An 18,785-nucleotide genomic window follows, 5' to 3' on the forward strand; every position below is an offset into this window, starting at 1 on the left:
GCAACTGTCTAGCTGAGTGGGAGGGTTCTGCTTGTGGTGTTTATAGCTTGTCAATAGTCTGTAACGCGATATTCTTTGTGACCTGTGCCCTAGACTGGATTTAAGAGGTGGCTAATCAGATGAAGAAATGGCCAGCTGTACTCTTAAAATTGTTTTCATTTCCACACCCGGATGTTTTAATACTAACTACTCTTGAAAGCCGAGAGGCTTACATTTCCTGACTTTGGGCTATATTCTCCACACTTTTTACTACTTGTGGGGAATACGTATTCGATTGTGTAAGTGGCCCTTCTGTGCGTTTCGGGGAGAGGGCAGTCATATTATCCAGCCTTGGTTTGATTTTTGTTTCCTTACTTCTTACTTACACCATGTACAACTCCTCTGAGCTTTTTCATAAGATCATGCCCACCATTCAAAAAATTTCTCTACAAAAATTATGTATATATATGTACTTGAATACAGGGCCAGAGAGGTTGTTGGATCCCATGGAACTAAAGTCACAGGCAGTTGTGAGCTGCCTGATGTAGGTGCTAGGAGCTTACACAGATCTTTTCCAAGAGCAACAAGTGCTTTTGGCCTGGCTCTACCATCACCTTCCTTCCTTTTGTCCCAAGACTGGATTTCAGTTCATTTGTGGTGTTTCTCCACCAGCCTTCTAAGTGCTGCTATCACAGGTCTGAGCCACTGCATCCAGCTTTTGACGTTTTTATGCTGTGGGCTTGTTTTCCAGACCTTGATCCAGATGTTTGTGGAGTTAGGTGATCCCCTTCTGCTCAGGTTGCACTCCTTTGCAACCCTGTGATGAGATGGGTTTGGTTACTGTTTCTGTGTGCTGAATGCTTTTATGAAGTCTTCAATTAAAAGTATAAATGCACCAAGAGGTGGTTATGCACGCCTTTAATTCCTACACTCTGGGAGGTGGAGGCAGGAGGATCTCTGAGTTTGAGGCCAGCCTAATCTACAGAGTTAGTTCCAGGACAGCCAATGCTACAGAGAGAAGTCCTGACTCCAAAAACAACACACACACACAAAGTATATAATGCAGTGTATACAGCTTTTATTATACTGTTTGTTCACTGATCCTGGGGAATGGGATTGCTGAGGATTAAAATCAGGGCTTGTACAAACTGAACAAGCACTCTTCCACCGGGCTACAACTTGCCCTGTTCACTTTTTACTATTAATGGGTTCTGCACAGAAGAGCTGAACCAAGTGTTTTGATTCCCTGGGTTCCTTTTTCTGTAGCTGACTATGAAAAAGGCCCAGCCCATAGATGCCAAGTGTCATGAATGAACAGATGACAAGGGGACAGGGAACCATGAACTGCTAAGGAAAGTCATTTCCAAACTCGATTCTACCCTTCATTCTGATGATCTCAGCCCCATTGTCCGGTAGCAGCTTCCTTTAATGGAAATTGTTTCTCAGGTATACCAAAGTGGCTGACCAGCCAGCATTTAGAGTTTGGAAAACACTCAAGTGTCATCAACTTAGAAGATAGCTGAAAGGAAGAGGTCCCCCCCCCCTGCCGCCCCCCATCCTGCACCGAGCTAATAGATGGTTCATTGTAGTTGGGGCTACACATTTTAGTTCTTTCAAATTTGTTTTCCTAAGTGTGGCAAGAATTTTATAGTTAACCCAACTGTTCTTCCTCTCCATTTTTGCTTTGCTGTTTGACACATTAGTAGTTACCATGTAGGTTTGTCGATCTTGTCAGTTCTGGTTTGGACAGAACTGGCTGGGTGCTGTTTTGGCTACCTAGGTTAATCCATGTTCTAGGCCCATGGCTATTCTGGAAACGGCCTATGTGCTTGGAAGAAACTGATTACAGGATACTGGAGCATCCCTCTCCAGGAGGGAGTAATTAGAGTAAGCCTATGCTCTGGAAAAAGATAATACAAATTGAGGTACCTGCCTCAAGTCATTACTTTTTAAAATTTCAAAGCCTAGCTAGGCATGGTGCCACATGTCTATGATATCAGTACTTAGGAGGGGAGGAGAGCCAAAATTCAAGGCTAACCTTGGCTACATTAAATTTGAATCTAACCTGGCCTACATAAGAACACATATCAAAACAGAACTTAGCCAGGAGGTTGTTGGTGGTGCACACCTTTAGTCCCAGCACTTGGGAAGCAGAGGCAGGCATATCTCTTGAGTTTGAGGCCAGCCTGGTCTATATAGTTCCAGGACAGTCAGAGCTGTCACACAGAGAAGTCTTGTCTTAAAAAACCAGCAAAATAAAAACAAAAACAGAATATAAAAATCTAACATGTCAACTCTGAGTAAAATCCCATCTTTGGTTTGCACTGTAGTAGGAAAATATTACCTTTATTTGGGTTAAACTAATAAATACATAGCACACAATAAAATTTAATAAACATCAGTAAGGGAACTTAGGGTTCAGTGTAGCTTACTCCAGATATCACTGTGTGGATGAAACACTTGAGTGTCCAGGAACAGCACAGATAACCACGACATACACCTTTCCCTGCCATCTGAGAAAAGAGGAAGGTATAGGATTCCCGGCAGCCTACAGATTGGGAAAAATTTCATCCCTAACCCCACATCTGATAGAGGGCTAATATCCAAAATATATAAAGAACTCAAAAAGCTAACCTCCAAAAAACCCAAACAACCCAATAAAAAACAAGGGAGTATAGAACTAAACAGAGAATTCCTAACAGAGGAATCTCAAGTGACTGAGAAGCACTTAAATGTTCAGAGTCCTTACTGATCAGGGAAATGCAAATCAAAATGACCCTGAGATACCTCCTTATACTGACCAGATTAGCTAAGGCCAAAAACTAAGGTGACATCACATGTTGGCAAGAATGCAGAGAAAGAGGAACACTCCTCTATTGCTGGTGGGATTGCAAACTGGTACAACCACTCTGGAAATCAATCTGGAGGTTCCTCAGAAAATTGGAAATAGACCTACCTGAAGACCCAGCTATACCACTCTTGGGCATACACCATGCCACAAGGGCATGCACTCCACCATGGTGGCCTTATTTGTGATAGCCAGAAGCTGGGAACAACCCAGATGTCCCACAACGGAAGAATGAATACAGATAACGTGGTTCATTTACACAATGGAATACTATTCAGCTATCAAGGATGAAGACATCATGAGTTCTGCAGGCAAATGGATGGAACTAGAAAATATCAAGAGTGAGGCATCTCAGACCCAAAAGGACATGCATAACAGGAGTCTATAGCACAGCTGCCCTCTGAGATGCTCTACAAGCAGCTGACTGAGACAGAAGCAGATACTTACACCTGACCAATGGTCTGAAGACCCCATGGGAGAGCCAGTAGTCTCAACAAGCCTGGACCCCCTCCCCAGCGAGATCTGACACTAAGCCACTAACCAGGCAGCATACACTAGCTGGTCCAAGCCCCCTGACACATATACAGGAGAGGACTGCCTGGTCTGGTCTCAATGCAAGAAGATGCACCTAATACTTGAGGCCCCAGGGAATGGGGAGGCCTGGTGGGGTATAGGGGTGTGTGGGGGCATCCTTTCAGAGGGGTGGGGGGAGGAATGGGATGAGGAATTGTGGGAGGGCAGAAAGGGAGGGAGATAATGACTGGACTGTAAAAGAAAATTAATAACAAAATAAAAAAGTAAAAAGAAAAATAACTGAATTTCGTATTAGATTAAATTTTATGAAATTAGCCAGGCGTGGTGGCGCACGCCTTTAATCCCAGCACTCGGGAGGCAGAGGCAGGCGGATTTCTGAGTTCGAGGCCAGCCTGGTCTACAAAGTGAGTGCCAGGACAGCCAGGGCTACACAGAGAAACCCTGTCTCGAAAAACCAAAAAAAAAAAAAAAATTTATGAAATTAGTAATGTGTGTTTGGGGGTGGAGGCACATGTAGTCCAGAATGGCTTTGTTCTGAAGCCAAGGTATATATTGAACTAATCCTGTTTTCATTTCCCAAATCCTAAAAACCTTCCTTTCTCTCCCCATGCCCTTTTTTTGGGGGAAGACATGGTCTCTTTGTAGTCCCGCCTGACCTCAAACTTCAATTTGCCAATCTTTGCTTCTCAATTGCTGGGGCTAAAGGCATGCACTAGTGTGCCAGGGCAACCCTTGTCAGCTGAGTCTTACTCAGCTTGGGGCCACAGGAGATCTCAAGCTTAAGCACTTTGCTGTGGCTGACCACAGGCACTACCATCCCTGGTGAGCCTCTTCTTGCCCCTGGGGTGACTTTGTAGGAGAAACACTGGGGTTTTGTTGACCAGCTGTTACTTCAAGGTTTTTCTAGTGTTTGTGAGAAAGCTTTCTAGTCCCTTTGTCTTATTTGCTTCAGCATTAGTATCCCAGGTTCTCCTCAGCATGTGCCAGGATGGTTTTTCTAGGACTCCTATTCAGGATTGGCGCTTGGGCCCTTGCAGGTAAGAGACCCACAACTGCCCTATATTGCTCCTGCTTTTCAATGGTCTTAGCCATGGGCTCCCTCATAATGAAAGCACTATGGGCCATAAATCACAGAAACTAGTCTTCATTATTTGCTTCATTTGGCCTATGCATTCTATAGTATTCCAGGGGAAAACATTTGCTACTGACCTTGTCAAGGCCTAATAAATGAAGCCCAGCCTGTATCAGAGAGGCAGGTGTAAGGACTAACACAATGGGCCTTTCTTCAGCTACTGCTTATATGTAGGTCGCCACTTTATTACCCGGAAAGAGGTAGATTGTCTTCATTCTGACAACTCTGTGAGAACATTATGCTATAAGTATGTGAGCTGAACCAGTCAGAAGAGCTGAGGCAGACACAGTCTGCGTTAGTTTTACAAGATACAGGGACTTCTGCACCAACTGGCTTTTAAAAAAAAAAGCATGTTTGTCTAAACATCTCCATGTGTTGACAGTGAGACACATCCCTGAACATACTACACGTGACTGCTGAAACCAGGTCAGTAGAAACCATCGAAGTTTATTGGCGGTCACAATGCTTACACTGTATGCAGCAAACACCCTTACAAGTCTATCCGCAACCTGATCACGCAAGAAAAGATTCACCACACAGTCGCCAGAGGAGAAGGAAAATTAATAAGCTTGTTTGTGAGGGTTGAGGAAAATAAAAATAAAACCTAATTGGTAATGTCCCATGGGTAAGAGCTGAACTAGAGATGTGTACAACTAGCAGCAGTTGTGGGAAAGTACAAGGCAAAGAGTTTTCTCCATCCAATGTTCCTCTGTAGGTTCACTTTTCTTTTTTAATATTCAAAACATTTATTATGGTTTTTATTTTATAAAAATGTATATTTTTCAAGGGAGAATGTTAAATACTTCATGCTAGGTAGACCTTGTTATTAAGAACCCCTCCCCTGTAGTAACTTCCTCCAGTTCATACATTCATGAGTGCAGGGTACATACATAAATATCCACACACACATCCATACACACTGCCTCAAAGGCTGGGGAAGACAAAAGTTATGGCCACACATATTAGGCCTCTGGTGGACTCATGCAAATTGCTCAACAAGAGAGCAAATGGCTCAATTCTCTGCCGTCTCCCTATAGAGACCAAGAATCCTAAAACATAAATCCAACTTTTAATAGCAAGAGGCATCTTTCTGAGGATGAGGGTTAAGTAAATGGGAGAAAGGATGGAGATAAAACACCAGAGTCTTTTAGCTGGAGTTGTCGGTCACTGCAGGAGGCTGGATGGGGAGGGTGGTGCTCCCGCATGGCTCAGAGTTCCTAATAACAAGGTTAATACAGCGTCAGGAACGCATCAGTGGGGGTGGGGAGGGAAAGGGCAGTAAGAAAAAATAGACATTTGGAGTCTTTTCCTTTTTTGCCTCTCTACACTGTGTCACTAAATATATCTCTGCACTTTCACACATCCTTGTCCAATAAAGCTTCAGGCCACCACAATGCACATTTTCTTCACTCGCCATACATCACCCCTCACGTCAGCATTGGTGCACTAGACTCTGTAAAAAGTTTTCAGTCACACTTTTGTTTTTAAACTTGAGTCAATATAAACCTTGTTGAAAACGTTATGAAAAAATGTACATGTTTATACAAGGCAGGCTGCGGCAGGGCGCCGGGCTCTCCCTGCACGGTGACCCCAGGAGCGGCCGGAGGCTCAGATGCCTGTGCGTCTGTCTCCTCCCACCACCCCTTCCCACCCCAGTCCCCCAGGAACCAGCAGTGCCCTGTCCCTCAGTGAGTGCACGCACACCCCGTACTTCCCCGTACTTTCTGGGGAAATAGCTGGTTGACTTTTGCCATTTCCCCCATACCCCTGGAGGAAGGAGCCGGGATCAGCCAGGCTCTCTCCCTTGCAACTGTTCACCCTCTGGACCAGACCAAAGGGACGCTGCTCTGCAAGGTAGAGTCCGAGAGTTGTCAGCTCATCATGTCATTGCTATTCACTCCATAAGTGGAATTCTTCATTGAGTCGTTGACCTCTCGACGGAATGCTGACAGGTTCTGGGTGAACCTGCAGAAAGGATGCATGTGGGTTGGGGGAGGAGGTAGAAAGGAAAGGTCTTTTCCTAGGCAGAGAAATGGCTACTGAGAAGCAGAATACAGCAAATGGTGCCTCCTCGGCTGACCTCAGTCTCAGAACTATTAGGGAAAGGTGGTCTTATTTACACCTTTACTTTTCCTGGAAACTTCATGGCAGACCAGAGATGGTCACACTTGAAGCTGGGAGGGCCATCTTGGGCTTGTGGCAGCAACACAGATATATTAACTGCTTGACAAGAGATGGGAATTAACCTTAGGAAGTAAAGGCAGAAATGACATGAGGCTGTTACAGTCCTCAGAGTTGAGAGACTAAGGACATAGAGCTGTGTTGTTCAATATGGAACCTGCTAACTATAAACGGCTAGGGAGCACTTGCCTATGGCCAGTGAGAGCTGAATCAAATAATATTTAAATTCAGTTCTCCATTCACACTCAAATCACTTTTATTTTAAAACACTTTCACTAAAATTATACAATTAAGATAAACCAGATAGTTAATTTTTGATGTCTGGTACAGCCAGGGTACAGAATCCTGTATCAACTCTACGGTTATGAAATAGAATTCAGATTAGGTGTTTCTGACAAACACTTAGCATCTCAGTTTAGGCACGTCATTAGGTGTAATACAGAAATGCTTCTCAAGATTTACCTTACATCCTCAATAATAAAGAGAGTTTACATTCTCAATTTTAAAACATCATACACCAAAATAACTGTGGATGTTTTGGGTTACCACTAAAACTTTCATGAAGAAATCTAAATTGCACATGTAGCTTGCCTCTCTACTAGACAGCACTGCTTTATGTACCTCACATCTGGTGAATAGAGATGCACATGGAACTGTGCTTGCTTCAATAGTTTGAAAAATAATAGCACTTCTTGGCAAGACCCAGACACTTACCTGTCTCTGTTTTTCGTCAGAAGATTCCGCTCAATGCCTTCCATCAAATTTTCAAAACACAGATGCATGGCCTGCTGCTTCTCTGGTGGTTGGCTATTGACGATGCTGTTTCTTAGGTCAGAAAAATACTGTGGGTCAAGGAACAAGACAGAAAGTGAAAGAAGGCAGATGAATGTTCCCCAAAGAAGGCAGTATCTACCACAATTCAATTTATACTTTAAAAATCCAAGCACTTAAAGGATGTTTTCATATTATTTTAAAATAGAAGCTTGTAATTTGTAAGGTGGATTGTTAACGATTACTGTGCCTCCCTTTCGCTGCTGACCATGGCACAGTCACCACACTATTTGTTTTTAGGCAGGGTGTCTCAAATGCCTCAGGATATCTTGGAACTCATGATTCTGAACTTGTGGATCCACCTTCCTTCCTGCACTTCCCAAGTGCTGGATCTGTAAGCACCTGCCTCTAGACCTGGCATCAGAGGTCCTGTCAGGGACATCTCAAGGCTTGAGACAGAGATAGAGATGGTTCAGCATTTAAGAGCACTGGCTGTTCTTTTAGAGGACCTCCATTTAGTTCTAAGCACCCATAGGGCAGCTCACAACCATCTGTAATTCTAGTTCCAGGGGAACATATGTCTTCTTCTGGCTTCCAAGAGTACCAGGTACCATGTGGTACACATACACACATGCATACAAAACACCCAGACATTAAAAAATAAAATATTTTAATTATAAAAGAAAACAAAAAACAAAAGCCGAACAAAAAAACCCTTAAACTCAGGCTCAGGCTGTGAGGGTTGGCTTTAAGTACCTGAGCTCCACAGCCTCTTGCTGGTCCTTGCTTACCTTTTCATTAAGTAGTATTAAGCCAAGCAGGGGTCGAGACATAGACCACTGATTCCTACAATCTTCAAAGATAATGATGTTCAGCACCGTGGACAGCATCTACAAGTAAGAAGGCAGTGATCTGCTTTGGCTACCTAAGATGAGAGGACAGGCTCCAAACAGGCCTTTTCTGTGTAAGTTAAGCAGAAATACTGTGAAGCTTCATTTTGGTCTTTTGTTTTAAGGAAAAATTTTATGGTAAAATTTTATTTACAGGTGGTCTTTCCCTGTTTATTTGTCAATGCTGAGGACTGAGCCCAGGGCCTTTGTACATCCAGCAAGGACTGCCACATTCCCAGCTCTGTGCTGTACTCTTGTTTCTACTTTGCAAAAAAGGAGCACAAGCCAGCCCTAAGAAAGCTAGACATGGTTAACTCCTTCTCCATTTCCCTGCAGTGAGAGAGGAATGCATGGAAGGAAGAGTGCTCCTGAGATAGGATGAAGGTGTGGGGTTGTGACACTCACTTCATTTCAGATGTTTTTCAGATCTAGAAAATTAAAAATCCACTGCCTTTTAAAGGACATATGCACAGTGAGATGTGAGTCATTTTGGCCTTTCCTCTCTCGGAGACACTCAACCACTGTGGGACACACCACCATTATAGACCTCAGATGCCTTACCTGCTGGATCATAGCTGGATGCTGCTGCATGATATGCAGAAAGCAGTCACTCTCCCGGTTCAGGGGTGTTGTCCTTTTCTTGGTGCTACGTGACAGCTGTTTGAAGAGATACGTCACAATATGGTCTAGGCAGGAACAGCAGCCTGTGCATACCATGGTGTCTGGAAAAAATGTAGAAGAACAGGAGTGCTGAGCTGCTGCTGATTGGGTGAATAGATAATTAATCCTTTCCAATTTTGTCTCTAATATATGCTCTTGAGAATTCTAGGAGGTAAGTGTGGCCTCTGGCAACAGAGACACCAGCTTGGAGAAGCCATGAGACTCATGTAAAATCACACTGCTAGAAACACACAGAGCCTGACGTCGGAGCCCGAGTTACTGGTAGAGGAGGACACTGGCAAAGACAATTTTATCAGCCTGAGAGAGACCACCACAGCCATGTGTGCTTTTCCCAAGGGACACACACAGCAGTACATGCTGACTAGGGAAGGCTACTAGGCTAAGTGAAGAATACTTAACACATAAATCATTTCCCTTGGGGCTAGACTGTCCTTGATATGGCTTTGTCCTAGAGAGAAGTACGGACGTATCATGGAAGTGACAGTGAGGTGTGGATAATTCAAAAGTTCTTTTTATCAGGGCTATTTAGCCTGAATATTGAAGTGGTTGACAAGATAATGAAGTCTAGGCAAGCATACACTTCCATAGCTTCTAGTATGCTCAGGAGACTATCAACCTCCTAATGTGCCAAGGGGATTTTGCCTGATTTGCATTATGCCTGCTTATTTCAGCTTGATTTTACTCCTCTATAACCCTTCTACACAAGCCAGCTAGACCTCCTGTTTCCTCTTGCCGATAAATGCTAGTGCTTGCTGTTCCTGTACCCCATGGACTTCCTCTCCAGGCTTTACATGTACACTTTGATGTGAGGCTTTCCAGGTCCCCAGCTTCTCGTGACCTGGGGCTTACCTACCCCTCTGTACTCACTACTATGTAAGGCCTAATTATGTAGGCATAAACCAGACAACCTGGGTGCTTACCAAGTGCAGTAAGTCCTTCAGAGATCGAAGAGAGGATGTACATGATGACATGAGGTTCCAGGCTTGCAATAAAGTTCATATGGTCCTGGGTCAGGACTTCCAGTAGTGAGTAGTAAGACTGGCTGAGCTTGGGGTAATCCTGAGCAGAGGAGAAAAAAAAAAAATCAGTTGAATCATTTGATACTTTAGCAGGGAGGGAGGTCAAAATAGTTTAGCAAAATAGTTCTTTTAGTTGAGAAAAAAGTTATAGTAGAAAGAAATGAGGTTGTAGTTTCTTGTTTGTTTGAGACACGATCTCTCTATAATGCCCTGGCTGGCCTGGACCTTGCTGTAGACCAGGCTGTTCTTGAACTCAGAGATCTGCCTTCCTCTTCCTCCTAAGTGTTGGGATTAAAGGAGTGAGGTTGTAGTTCCTTAGGAAAAACATTAAATCACAGTCACAGGCAGAAAAAAGAATGAACACAACCTGAGCGTGAAGTTGCCAATGAGGTTTAGGCTTACCAGGAGGTCACTATGAGGAATAGAGAGGAGTAGTTTGATGAAGGTCTGTAGGGCATTTTCCAAGGCATCATCTCCATAGAGACGGAAGACCCCAAAGTTGACATAACTCCCACTGAGGGCAGCCTTCAGCATGGAGAAGCAGATGGAGATACCCTTGAGCTTCAAAGCATAGACCTGATCCTTTGGCACCTCTCCTAGTGTCAGGATGCGATTGCCTGCAAAAACATATAGGAACTATGTATACAACCATGGTCATAGTACTTTTTGTTTTTTTTTTGAAATGGGGTCTTATTACATAGTTCTGGCTGGCCTTGAACTCACAGAGGTCTGCCTGCCCCTGTGAATGCCAAGTGCTGAAATTAAAGACATTTGATGCCACACCTGGTATTCATAGTTTTAAAGTCATCCTAACACTCCTACTCCAAAGGCATATACAACATACACTTCAGCAGGTCTTTGGTGACATCTGGCAGTCTGATACTTATGAATAAGGAACACAGGACCCCATGGAAATGCTGTCCTAGCTATTGTTTATCTAACTCGAGACCACACACTGTTGGATTCACTTCCAGGGGCGTATCTTTCTAAAGCACCTACCATACATTGTTATCATCTTGCTGGTTTCTCGGAAAAGTAAGATACCATTGGGAGATGAAACATCAAATTGGAGTCGCTGAGATCTGAGCAGAAAATACAGAAAGACAACAAGTCAGAGGTGTTTCTTAGGAGATGAGGTTCCTCTAGGCTCTCTCTGGTGCTCCACGGGTGGCCCAGCACTACTGCTGCAAACTGCTTACTCCACCAAGGAAAGAACCACGCTTCTAATTCAATGATGTTGCTCTTCTCTCCTTCTCTCTCTCACTCATTTATTTTTATTTTTCCCAAACAGGGTTTCTTGGTGTAGCCCTGGCAATCCTAGAACTCACTCTGTACACCAAGCTGGCCTCAAACTCACAGAGATCTGGCTTGCCTCTGCCTCCCGAGTTCTGGGATTAAAGGCGTGCGCCACTATGACTTGGATGATGTTGCTTCTTTCTTTTTTCTTTCTTTTTTTATTTTTCTCTTCAAGACAGGATTTCTTTAAAGCCCAACAATTTAGGTTCAAGTTCTGCTCTTCAACAATGAAACCATTAAAATACAACCAAATCAAACCAAGCAAAACAACAGGACAGTAGATAAAACTAAGGTTTTAAAGTTCTCAGTTTTATTTATGGTATAGCTTCTACCAGTCATTTATTAGTACTGCCTTAAAAGTCTTCATTTGCTATACTCACAGGCTTGGTGGCACAAGGAAGAGTAAGCACTATTACCACTTTTTATCTTTCTTTTTGAGACATGATCTCAGTATGTACTCTCCTGGACCTCACGCAATAGACCAGGCTGGTCTCGAACTCACAGAGATTTGCCTGTCTCTACTTCCTTAGTAGTTATTAAAAGCAATGTGCCACTATGCCTGGTAAAACCATTGGTTTTTTGAGACAGGGTTTCTCTGTGTACTCCTGGCTGTCCTGGAACTCACTCTGTAGACCATGCTTGTCTCTGCCTCCTGATGCTGAGATTAATGTTATACCCCACCACTGGCTGCCTGGCTTATTGGCACTTTCTAAGAATACAAAGAGATCTGGAATGCTCTAACACTCAAATACCACACAGGGAAGGATAAATGTTAACAATCTTAGTTTTGGTTTCCGACTGTTCTTAAAGCCAGAATATGCATTTTAACTACGTAATCTTGGAGCAATGTCATGTGGATCATTAAGGCCTTCATGATCCAGAGTCCTCGAGACACTCTGCTGCTGACAGCCAAGACGCATTTCTTTTTTTTTTTTTTAAAGACTTATTTATTTATTATATGTAAGTATACTGTAGCTGTCTTCAGACACACCAGAGGAGAGCATCAGATCTCATTATAGATGGTTGTGAGCCATCATGTGGTTGCTGGGATTTGAACTCACGACCTTTGGAAGGACAGTAAGTGCTCTTAACTGCTGAGCCATCTCTCCAGCCCCAAGACGTATTTCTAAAATAAGCCCTAAGGCCACTCACTTCCCCTGTGCTTGCTCTGTTCCACTCTCGCTGTCTTCAGTGCCGTCTACTCTTTCCATGGCAGGTAGCCATACTAACCTTAAGAGATGGAACCAAATCATGGACAAAGTGGCATAAAATGCTTAGTGCCTTCCTACTGCAGTGAGGAGACGTGTCTGCTTTTCAATACTACCTGGTACTTCTGTACCAAGGCTCTGAGCACTGGCACTTCTGTCCACAACTTGATTTCCTCTGCGAGCTGTGCTTGCTCACCAGGACCCAGCCACAGAGGCAATGTTCTGCCTCAAGTCCCAGCAAGCTGAGCCTATCATAGGATGTTAAAACAGTATTGTCTGCTTACAATTTTTACCTGGAGTTTCACCAGAATCTTTGTCATTCAGATCCCAGCCTAAATATCAGTTTCTGTGAAAGGTTTTCCTGGAACCCTCTAACTCCTTTCAATTTTATTATTTTTTAAAAAACAGTATTTAATCACTGCTAAAATTCTTTCTGTACATTTTACTTTTGGGGGCATAGGGTCTGATGCTGCACCCCAGGCTGGTCTGGTACTCATTAAAGCCCAACCTGGGGACAGAGAGATAACTCAGCAGTTAAGAGCACTGACTGCTCTTCCAGAGGTTCTGAGTTCAATTCCCAGCAACCACATGGTGGCTCACAACCATCTGTAATGGGCACTCGATGACATCTTCTGGTGCATCTGAAGACAGTTACAGTGTACCCACATACATGAAATAAATAAATTGTTTAAAAAAAAAAAAGCCCAACCTGACCTGAAATTCACAGCAATCCCCTTGCTCACTATGAACGCACTCATTTTTGGTGTCTATCTTACTGTGCTACAGCAGTTGATGGCAGAGACTCTGTCCGTAACAGCTAAGAAGTTGCGTGACCTTTAAAGACTGGGTGCTCTCAGATACTTATTTTATAAATTAATAGCTCTTGAGTAGGCTTCACGGGAAGTTATGTCTCTCTTGAATATTACACACCTCATCACCATGGTAGCTTTAAAAATGCTTGTTCTAGGCCTGTCTGGTCTACACAGAGTTCCAGGACAACCAGGGCTACATAAAGAAAGCCTGTTTCAGCCAGGCGGTGGCGGTGCACACCTTTAATCCCAGCACTTGGGAGGCAGAGTCAGGCGGATTTCCAGGACAGCCAGGGCTATACAGAGAAACCCTGTCTCGAAAAACAAAAAAAAAAGAAAGCATGTTTAAAAAAAAATATATATCCAAAAAAGAAAAAAAAGGTGCCATGAGAAATTTATGAGCATACTGTTTTTTCCTTTGTATCCTAAAAAGCAAAACAAATCTAAAATTAGATGTATTGAAAACTTTTACTACCTTTAAAAAAAAAAAGTCGCTTTTCGCCAAGATGTCTTCGAAAGCAAAGAAGGAAGCTCCTGCCCCTCCCAAAGCCTAAGCCAAAGCGAAGACCTTGAAAGCTAAGAAGGCGGTGCTGAGTGGCGTTCACAGCCATAAAAAGAAGATCTGGACATCACCCACTTTCCGGCGGCCCAAGACCCTGCGGCTCCGGAGGCAGCCAAAATATCCTCGGAAGAGTTTGCCCAGGAGAAACAAGCTTGACCACTATGCTATCATCAAATTCCCACTGACCACTGAGTCAGCCATGAAGAAAATAGAGGACAACACTCTTGTGTTCATTGTGGATGTCAAGGGCAACAAGCATCAGATCAAACAGGCTGTCAAGAAACTCTATGACATCGATGTGGCCAAAGTCAATACCCTGATAAGGCCTGACGGAGAGAAGAAGGCGTATGTTTGCTTGGCTCCTGATTATGATGCCCTAGATGTTGCCAGCGAGATTGGAATCATCTAAACTGAGTCCAGATGGCTAATTCTAAATATATACTTTTTTTTTCACCATAAAAAAAAAAGGTCAATCTTTTAGGCTAATAAACAACTATGTGTGTGTGTATGCATGTGTGTATACACGTGTGTATACACGTGTGCTTGCCTATGTGTATGGAGACCAATGGCTATGGTCTTGTTACACTGCTCTCCACCTCCTTTTTCTGAGACCAGGTCTCACTATGTAGCCTTGGCAGACCTCAAACTCAAGAGATCCACCTGCCTTACTCATTAAGTACTGTGACTAAAGGCATGTACCACTATGCCTGGCTTCCCCACTATATTTTGAGACAGTGTCTTCTTTCAGTGTATGGACTATGAATCTGTACAGCCACATTTAACTTTTTTATGGTGCTGGGAATACAAACTCAGATCCTCACATTTGTACCGCCAGCACTTTACCCTTAGCCTTTTCCTGTTGTTTTGAGACATGATCTCACTTTGTAGCCTGGGTTATCCTGAAACAATCCTCCTGCCTTAGCTTCTTGAGTATTAGGATCATAAGTGTGAGCCATTTGCCATAACTCTGTATTAAGAAAGATTAAGTGGGGCAAGCCTTTAATCCCAGCACTTGAAGGCAAAGTCAGGCGGGTGCTACAGATCGAGTTCCAGGACAGCCGAGGCTACATAGAGAAACTTTGTCTTCAAGGACCTATGTTTGGTTGTCAGCACCCGTGTCATGGAGCTCACAACCACCTGTAATTCATTACATCTCAGTTTTAGAGGGAGCCAATGCCACTCACCTCAGCAGGCACCTGCACTCATCATTAAAACGAAAATAAATTCTCAAACTACAGGTCCTTTAAAATAGCATATCTTTCTTGTAAGTCCTTACTCTGAAATACAAAATGACCAGCACCATCCCCAAGTGTCAACTTGTCTATGTCTGGGCAGTGGACGAAATCAAGAATCACTCTGGGCCTGGGTGTGTTTTGGGGGTGGGGTGGTGGTAACATACACCTTTAATGCCAGTGCTTGGGAGGCAGAAGCAGGTGGATCTCCATTAGTTGGAGGACATCCTGGTCTACAGAATGAATTTTAGAATAGCCAAGGCTAAAAACCAAACCAAACCAACCAACCAAACCAAACCAAACCAAACTAACCAACAACAAAATAACCCCCTCCCCTCAAAACAAAAACCCAATCCGGGCTGCCAAGATTACTTCTTAAGAATTGATATCCTAGGGGGCTGGAGAGATGGCTCAGTGGTTAAGAGCATTGGCTGGTCTTCCACAGGTCCCAAGTTCAAATCCCAGCAACCACATGGTGGCTCACAACCACCTGTAATGAGATCTGATCTATCTTCTGGTGTGTCTGAAGACAGCTATAGTGTACTTACATATAATAAATAAATAAATAAATAAATAAATAAATAAATCTTTATTAAAAAAAAAAAAAAGAACTGATATCTTAGGGCTAGTGGGGGAAAAAAAGGATAGCCACCTTGGGTTGGGGATCTACCTCAGTTAGTTAAGAGTGTTTTCTAGCATGCAGGAAGCCCTGGTTTGATCTTAAGCCTTGCAAAAAATCAGGTATGTTGGTACATTTTTGTAATCCTAGAACTGAGGAGGAGGGATGAAGATCAGTAGTTTCAGTATCCTAGTACTGAGACCCTGCCTCGAGTCAAAACACCCTGTTTCCCTTTTGGTAATTTATTTCCTGCAGATAGCGATGGCTTGGTCTGGCTGGGAATAGTTTTCAAATATCAAGAACACATACACTTTCAGAAATCTGCAAATTTGATAGTAGTGCGTGCACCACAATCTGCCTAAGGTAATTGTGAATTACCTTAGGGGTTCTCAAGTAGAGCACCCACCATCATGCTTACCTGTTATGAACTAATTCAGCCATCAGCTTGAGCACAGGTGTGGTACAGGCTGGGTCATGGTACCAGAGCTCAATTGCCCGCTGGAGAATTGGCATGTAGGAGGGGTATCTATAAAGGAGGTGCTAAGGAAGACATTCTTAATCCAGACATCACAGATTTTAGTTTTTCAGTGCCCAACAAACACAAACCCATACTATAGCTCTTTATTTTCCTGTGTGCTTACTAACCTGGGGAATTATTCTATGCGAGCAATGTCTGTCTGCCTGTCTGTCTGTCTGTCTGTCTATCAGTTAGACTTAAGGAATACATTTCAATTCTCAGTGCTTTTATTTTGAAGAACACAGCGTACTCCGTATTTTTATTATACTTTACCACTTCTATGACAGGAGAGCAACTATTTCTTTTGTGCTGGAGAAACCACAGGAGAAACAGGTCCTCAGATTTTGATGACTGATACAAGGTTGTAATTTAAGATTTCTTCCTGGGGTTGGAGAGATGGCTCAGTGGATAACAGCACTGACTACTCTTTCAAAGGACCCTGGTTCAATTCCAGGACCCACATGGCAACTTACAGCTGTTTGTAATGCCAGTTCCAAAGGATCTGGCACCCTCACACAGACATTTAGACAGAACACCAACGCATATAAAAATAAATAAATCTTTAAAAAGAAGGCCTTTTTTCCTAGTTCTACAAGGTTTCTTATAGTCAACTGCATAGAAGAACATGTCTGGCTTTTTTTTCTTTTTCAAGACAGGGTTTCTCCGTGTAGTCATGGCTATCCTAGAACTTGCTGTGTAGTCCAGGCTGGCCTCGCCTCCAGGTTAAGGCTCCTCCCTCCTGTGTCTGACTCCTGAGTGCTGGGATTAAAGGTATGCACTACTTGTGGCTTCTCCACACATAGTAAAATTCATGTGCAGCAGTTCTACACTGGACTTGCTTCCATAGCAATGTTTACCTGGAACCCAGATGAGAAACTGGGAAAGAACTTTACTTATGCACCAATCAGAGGGCAGAGTTGTGTCATGAGCCCATTGTAGTGGGCTCCTAGGAAACAGCAGACCTTTTGGATAACCATCTTCTTGAGCCACCAACCTTCCTTCCCACTCTTATCATATAACCACATCCCAGTTATGGTCTGTGCAACAGTTCCCAGTCTGAGTTAGGATACATCCATTCGAAGAGCATCATGAAACTGGTCTTGGCATTGAAGGCAAAGGCTATCCCTCTCAGGTCTCTCACTAGGCCAACCAGAGTTCTCTGTAGCAGGAGTCAGAAAGAGAAGAAACACCTTAATTATACTCCTCTGGCAGGAATTCCTGGCAACTGAAATCAAACTCTTTTTTATACAGCTCAAAAACACCCTCCTCCCAATATTCTAAATCTATTTCTTAATGCTAAAATGGAATCTTTTCACCTGAAAAATTAGTTTTGGAAACTTGATATGCAGGTTGAAGATTTCTTATAACAAAATTTGAAATCCAATGTTCTCTATAATAGAAAATATTTTTTTAGGTAAGCGGGGCAGGGGCAATCCTGAGGGCCTCACATGTGTGAGAAAAGCACTTTACCTGATTCCACATCCTACATTGCTAAAATCTCAAATTAATTTTCAGTATGCTCAGTAAATGGAAATTCTATGTTATGAACCTGTTCTTATACAGAACCATTGGGCTATGAGACAGCTCAGTGCTCTGATCCCTTCCACCCCTGTACTGCAGAAGAGTAAGAAGATCCTCATGACCAATAATAAAAGCACAGCATTAGCTTCAGGCCCAGTGCCTAAGGAACTTAAGTGTGACTCTGCCAAGGAGAGAAAGGGAGCACACACAGTGCCTTCCCTGTACCCCAGCTATCTAGAGTCAAGACTGACGTGGTAAACCTCAGAACTGCTTACACATTATACTCTCCATTTACACAAGGGGCCTAGTGACTTTCCCATGGTCACGTTGCTTGTCAGAGTAGGACATGGAGCTTCTATCAAGATGCCAGATCTGGTGTCTGTAAGATGGCTCAGTGTGCTTTCTTTGCAAGTTGGTGACCTGAATTTGATCCCTGAACCATCTAAAGGTAGATGGGAACTGACTCCACACAGCTGTGTCCTGCCTTCACATACACTCTGTAGCATACGGCACACACCCACACCTACATACCACATACTCTGTCTCTATTTCTCTCTGGAGCTATTAAATCCAGTAGTTTCTTTCTCAATAGAATTTCTACTTGGGCATCCTGATTAATAAGATAACTATTTTAAAAACCTATTATATAAGCCTGGTAGTAGTGGCTCACACCTTTGATCTTAGATCCTTTGATCTGGAGGCAGAGGCAGGCAAATTTCTGTGAGTTTGAGGCCTGCCTGGTTTACAGGGAAAGCTCCAGGGCAGCCAGGGCTACAGAGAGAAACTTCATCTTGAAAACAAAAACAAAAACAAAACAAAACAAAAAAACCCAAAAAACCAAACAAACCAGAAAATCCAATTCTATTCTATTCTATTCTCTTATTATCAGGATGCCTGGGATTTGAAGGTGCTGACTTGTTTAGCAGAAGCTGCTGTACTATGCTAGGAACAGGAGTCGTCTTTAAGCAAACGGTTCTGAGCTGATA

At 43.2% G+C, this 18,785-nt stretch overlaps 1 protein-coding gene and 1 pseudogene across 1 annotated transcript in view; one reads left to right on the forward strand and one right to left on the reverse strand.

Annotated features, from left to right (window-relative positions):
* Positions 1-4,920: 4,920 nt before the first annotated feature.
* Positions 4,921-18,785, reverse strand: part of Xpo7 (exportin 7) — a 92,828-nt gene continuing 78,963 nt past the window's right edge. Inside the window, exons 20-28 of the mRNA XM_085828755.1 lie at positions 17,349-17,437; positions 16,180-16,287; positions 11,035-11,117; positions 10,438-10,652; positions 9,937-10,075; positions 8,897-9,057; positions 8,237-8,335; positions 7,389-7,516; positions 4,921-6,458 (exon numbers count right to left, since the gene is read on the reverse strand). Of these exons, the coding sequence (XP_085684881.1) occupies positions 6,365-6,458; positions 7,389-7,516; positions 8,237-8,335; positions 8,897-9,057; positions 9,937-10,075; positions 10,438-10,652; positions 11,035-11,117; positions 16,180-16,287; positions 17,349-17,437 (1,116 nt within the window). The 3' untranslated portion in view covers positions 4,921-6,364. The remainder of the gene's footprint in view (positions 6,459-7,388; positions 7,517-8,236; positions 8,336-8,896; positions 9,058-9,936; positions 10,076-10,437; positions 10,653-11,034; positions 11,118-16,179; positions 16,288-17,348; positions 17,438-18,785) is intronic.
* LOC110309054 (large ribosomal subunit protein uL23 pseudogene) lies at positions 13,855-14,319 on the forward strand (annotated as a pseudogene).

The sequence above is a fragment of the Mus caroli genome, unplaced genomic scaffold (assembly GCF_978045245.1).
Source record: "Mus caroli unplaced genomic scaffold, Mus_caroli_1 scaffold_12, whole genome shotgun sequence".
NCBI lineage: Eukaryota > Metazoa > Chordata > Mammalia > Rodentia > Muridae > Mus > Mus caroli.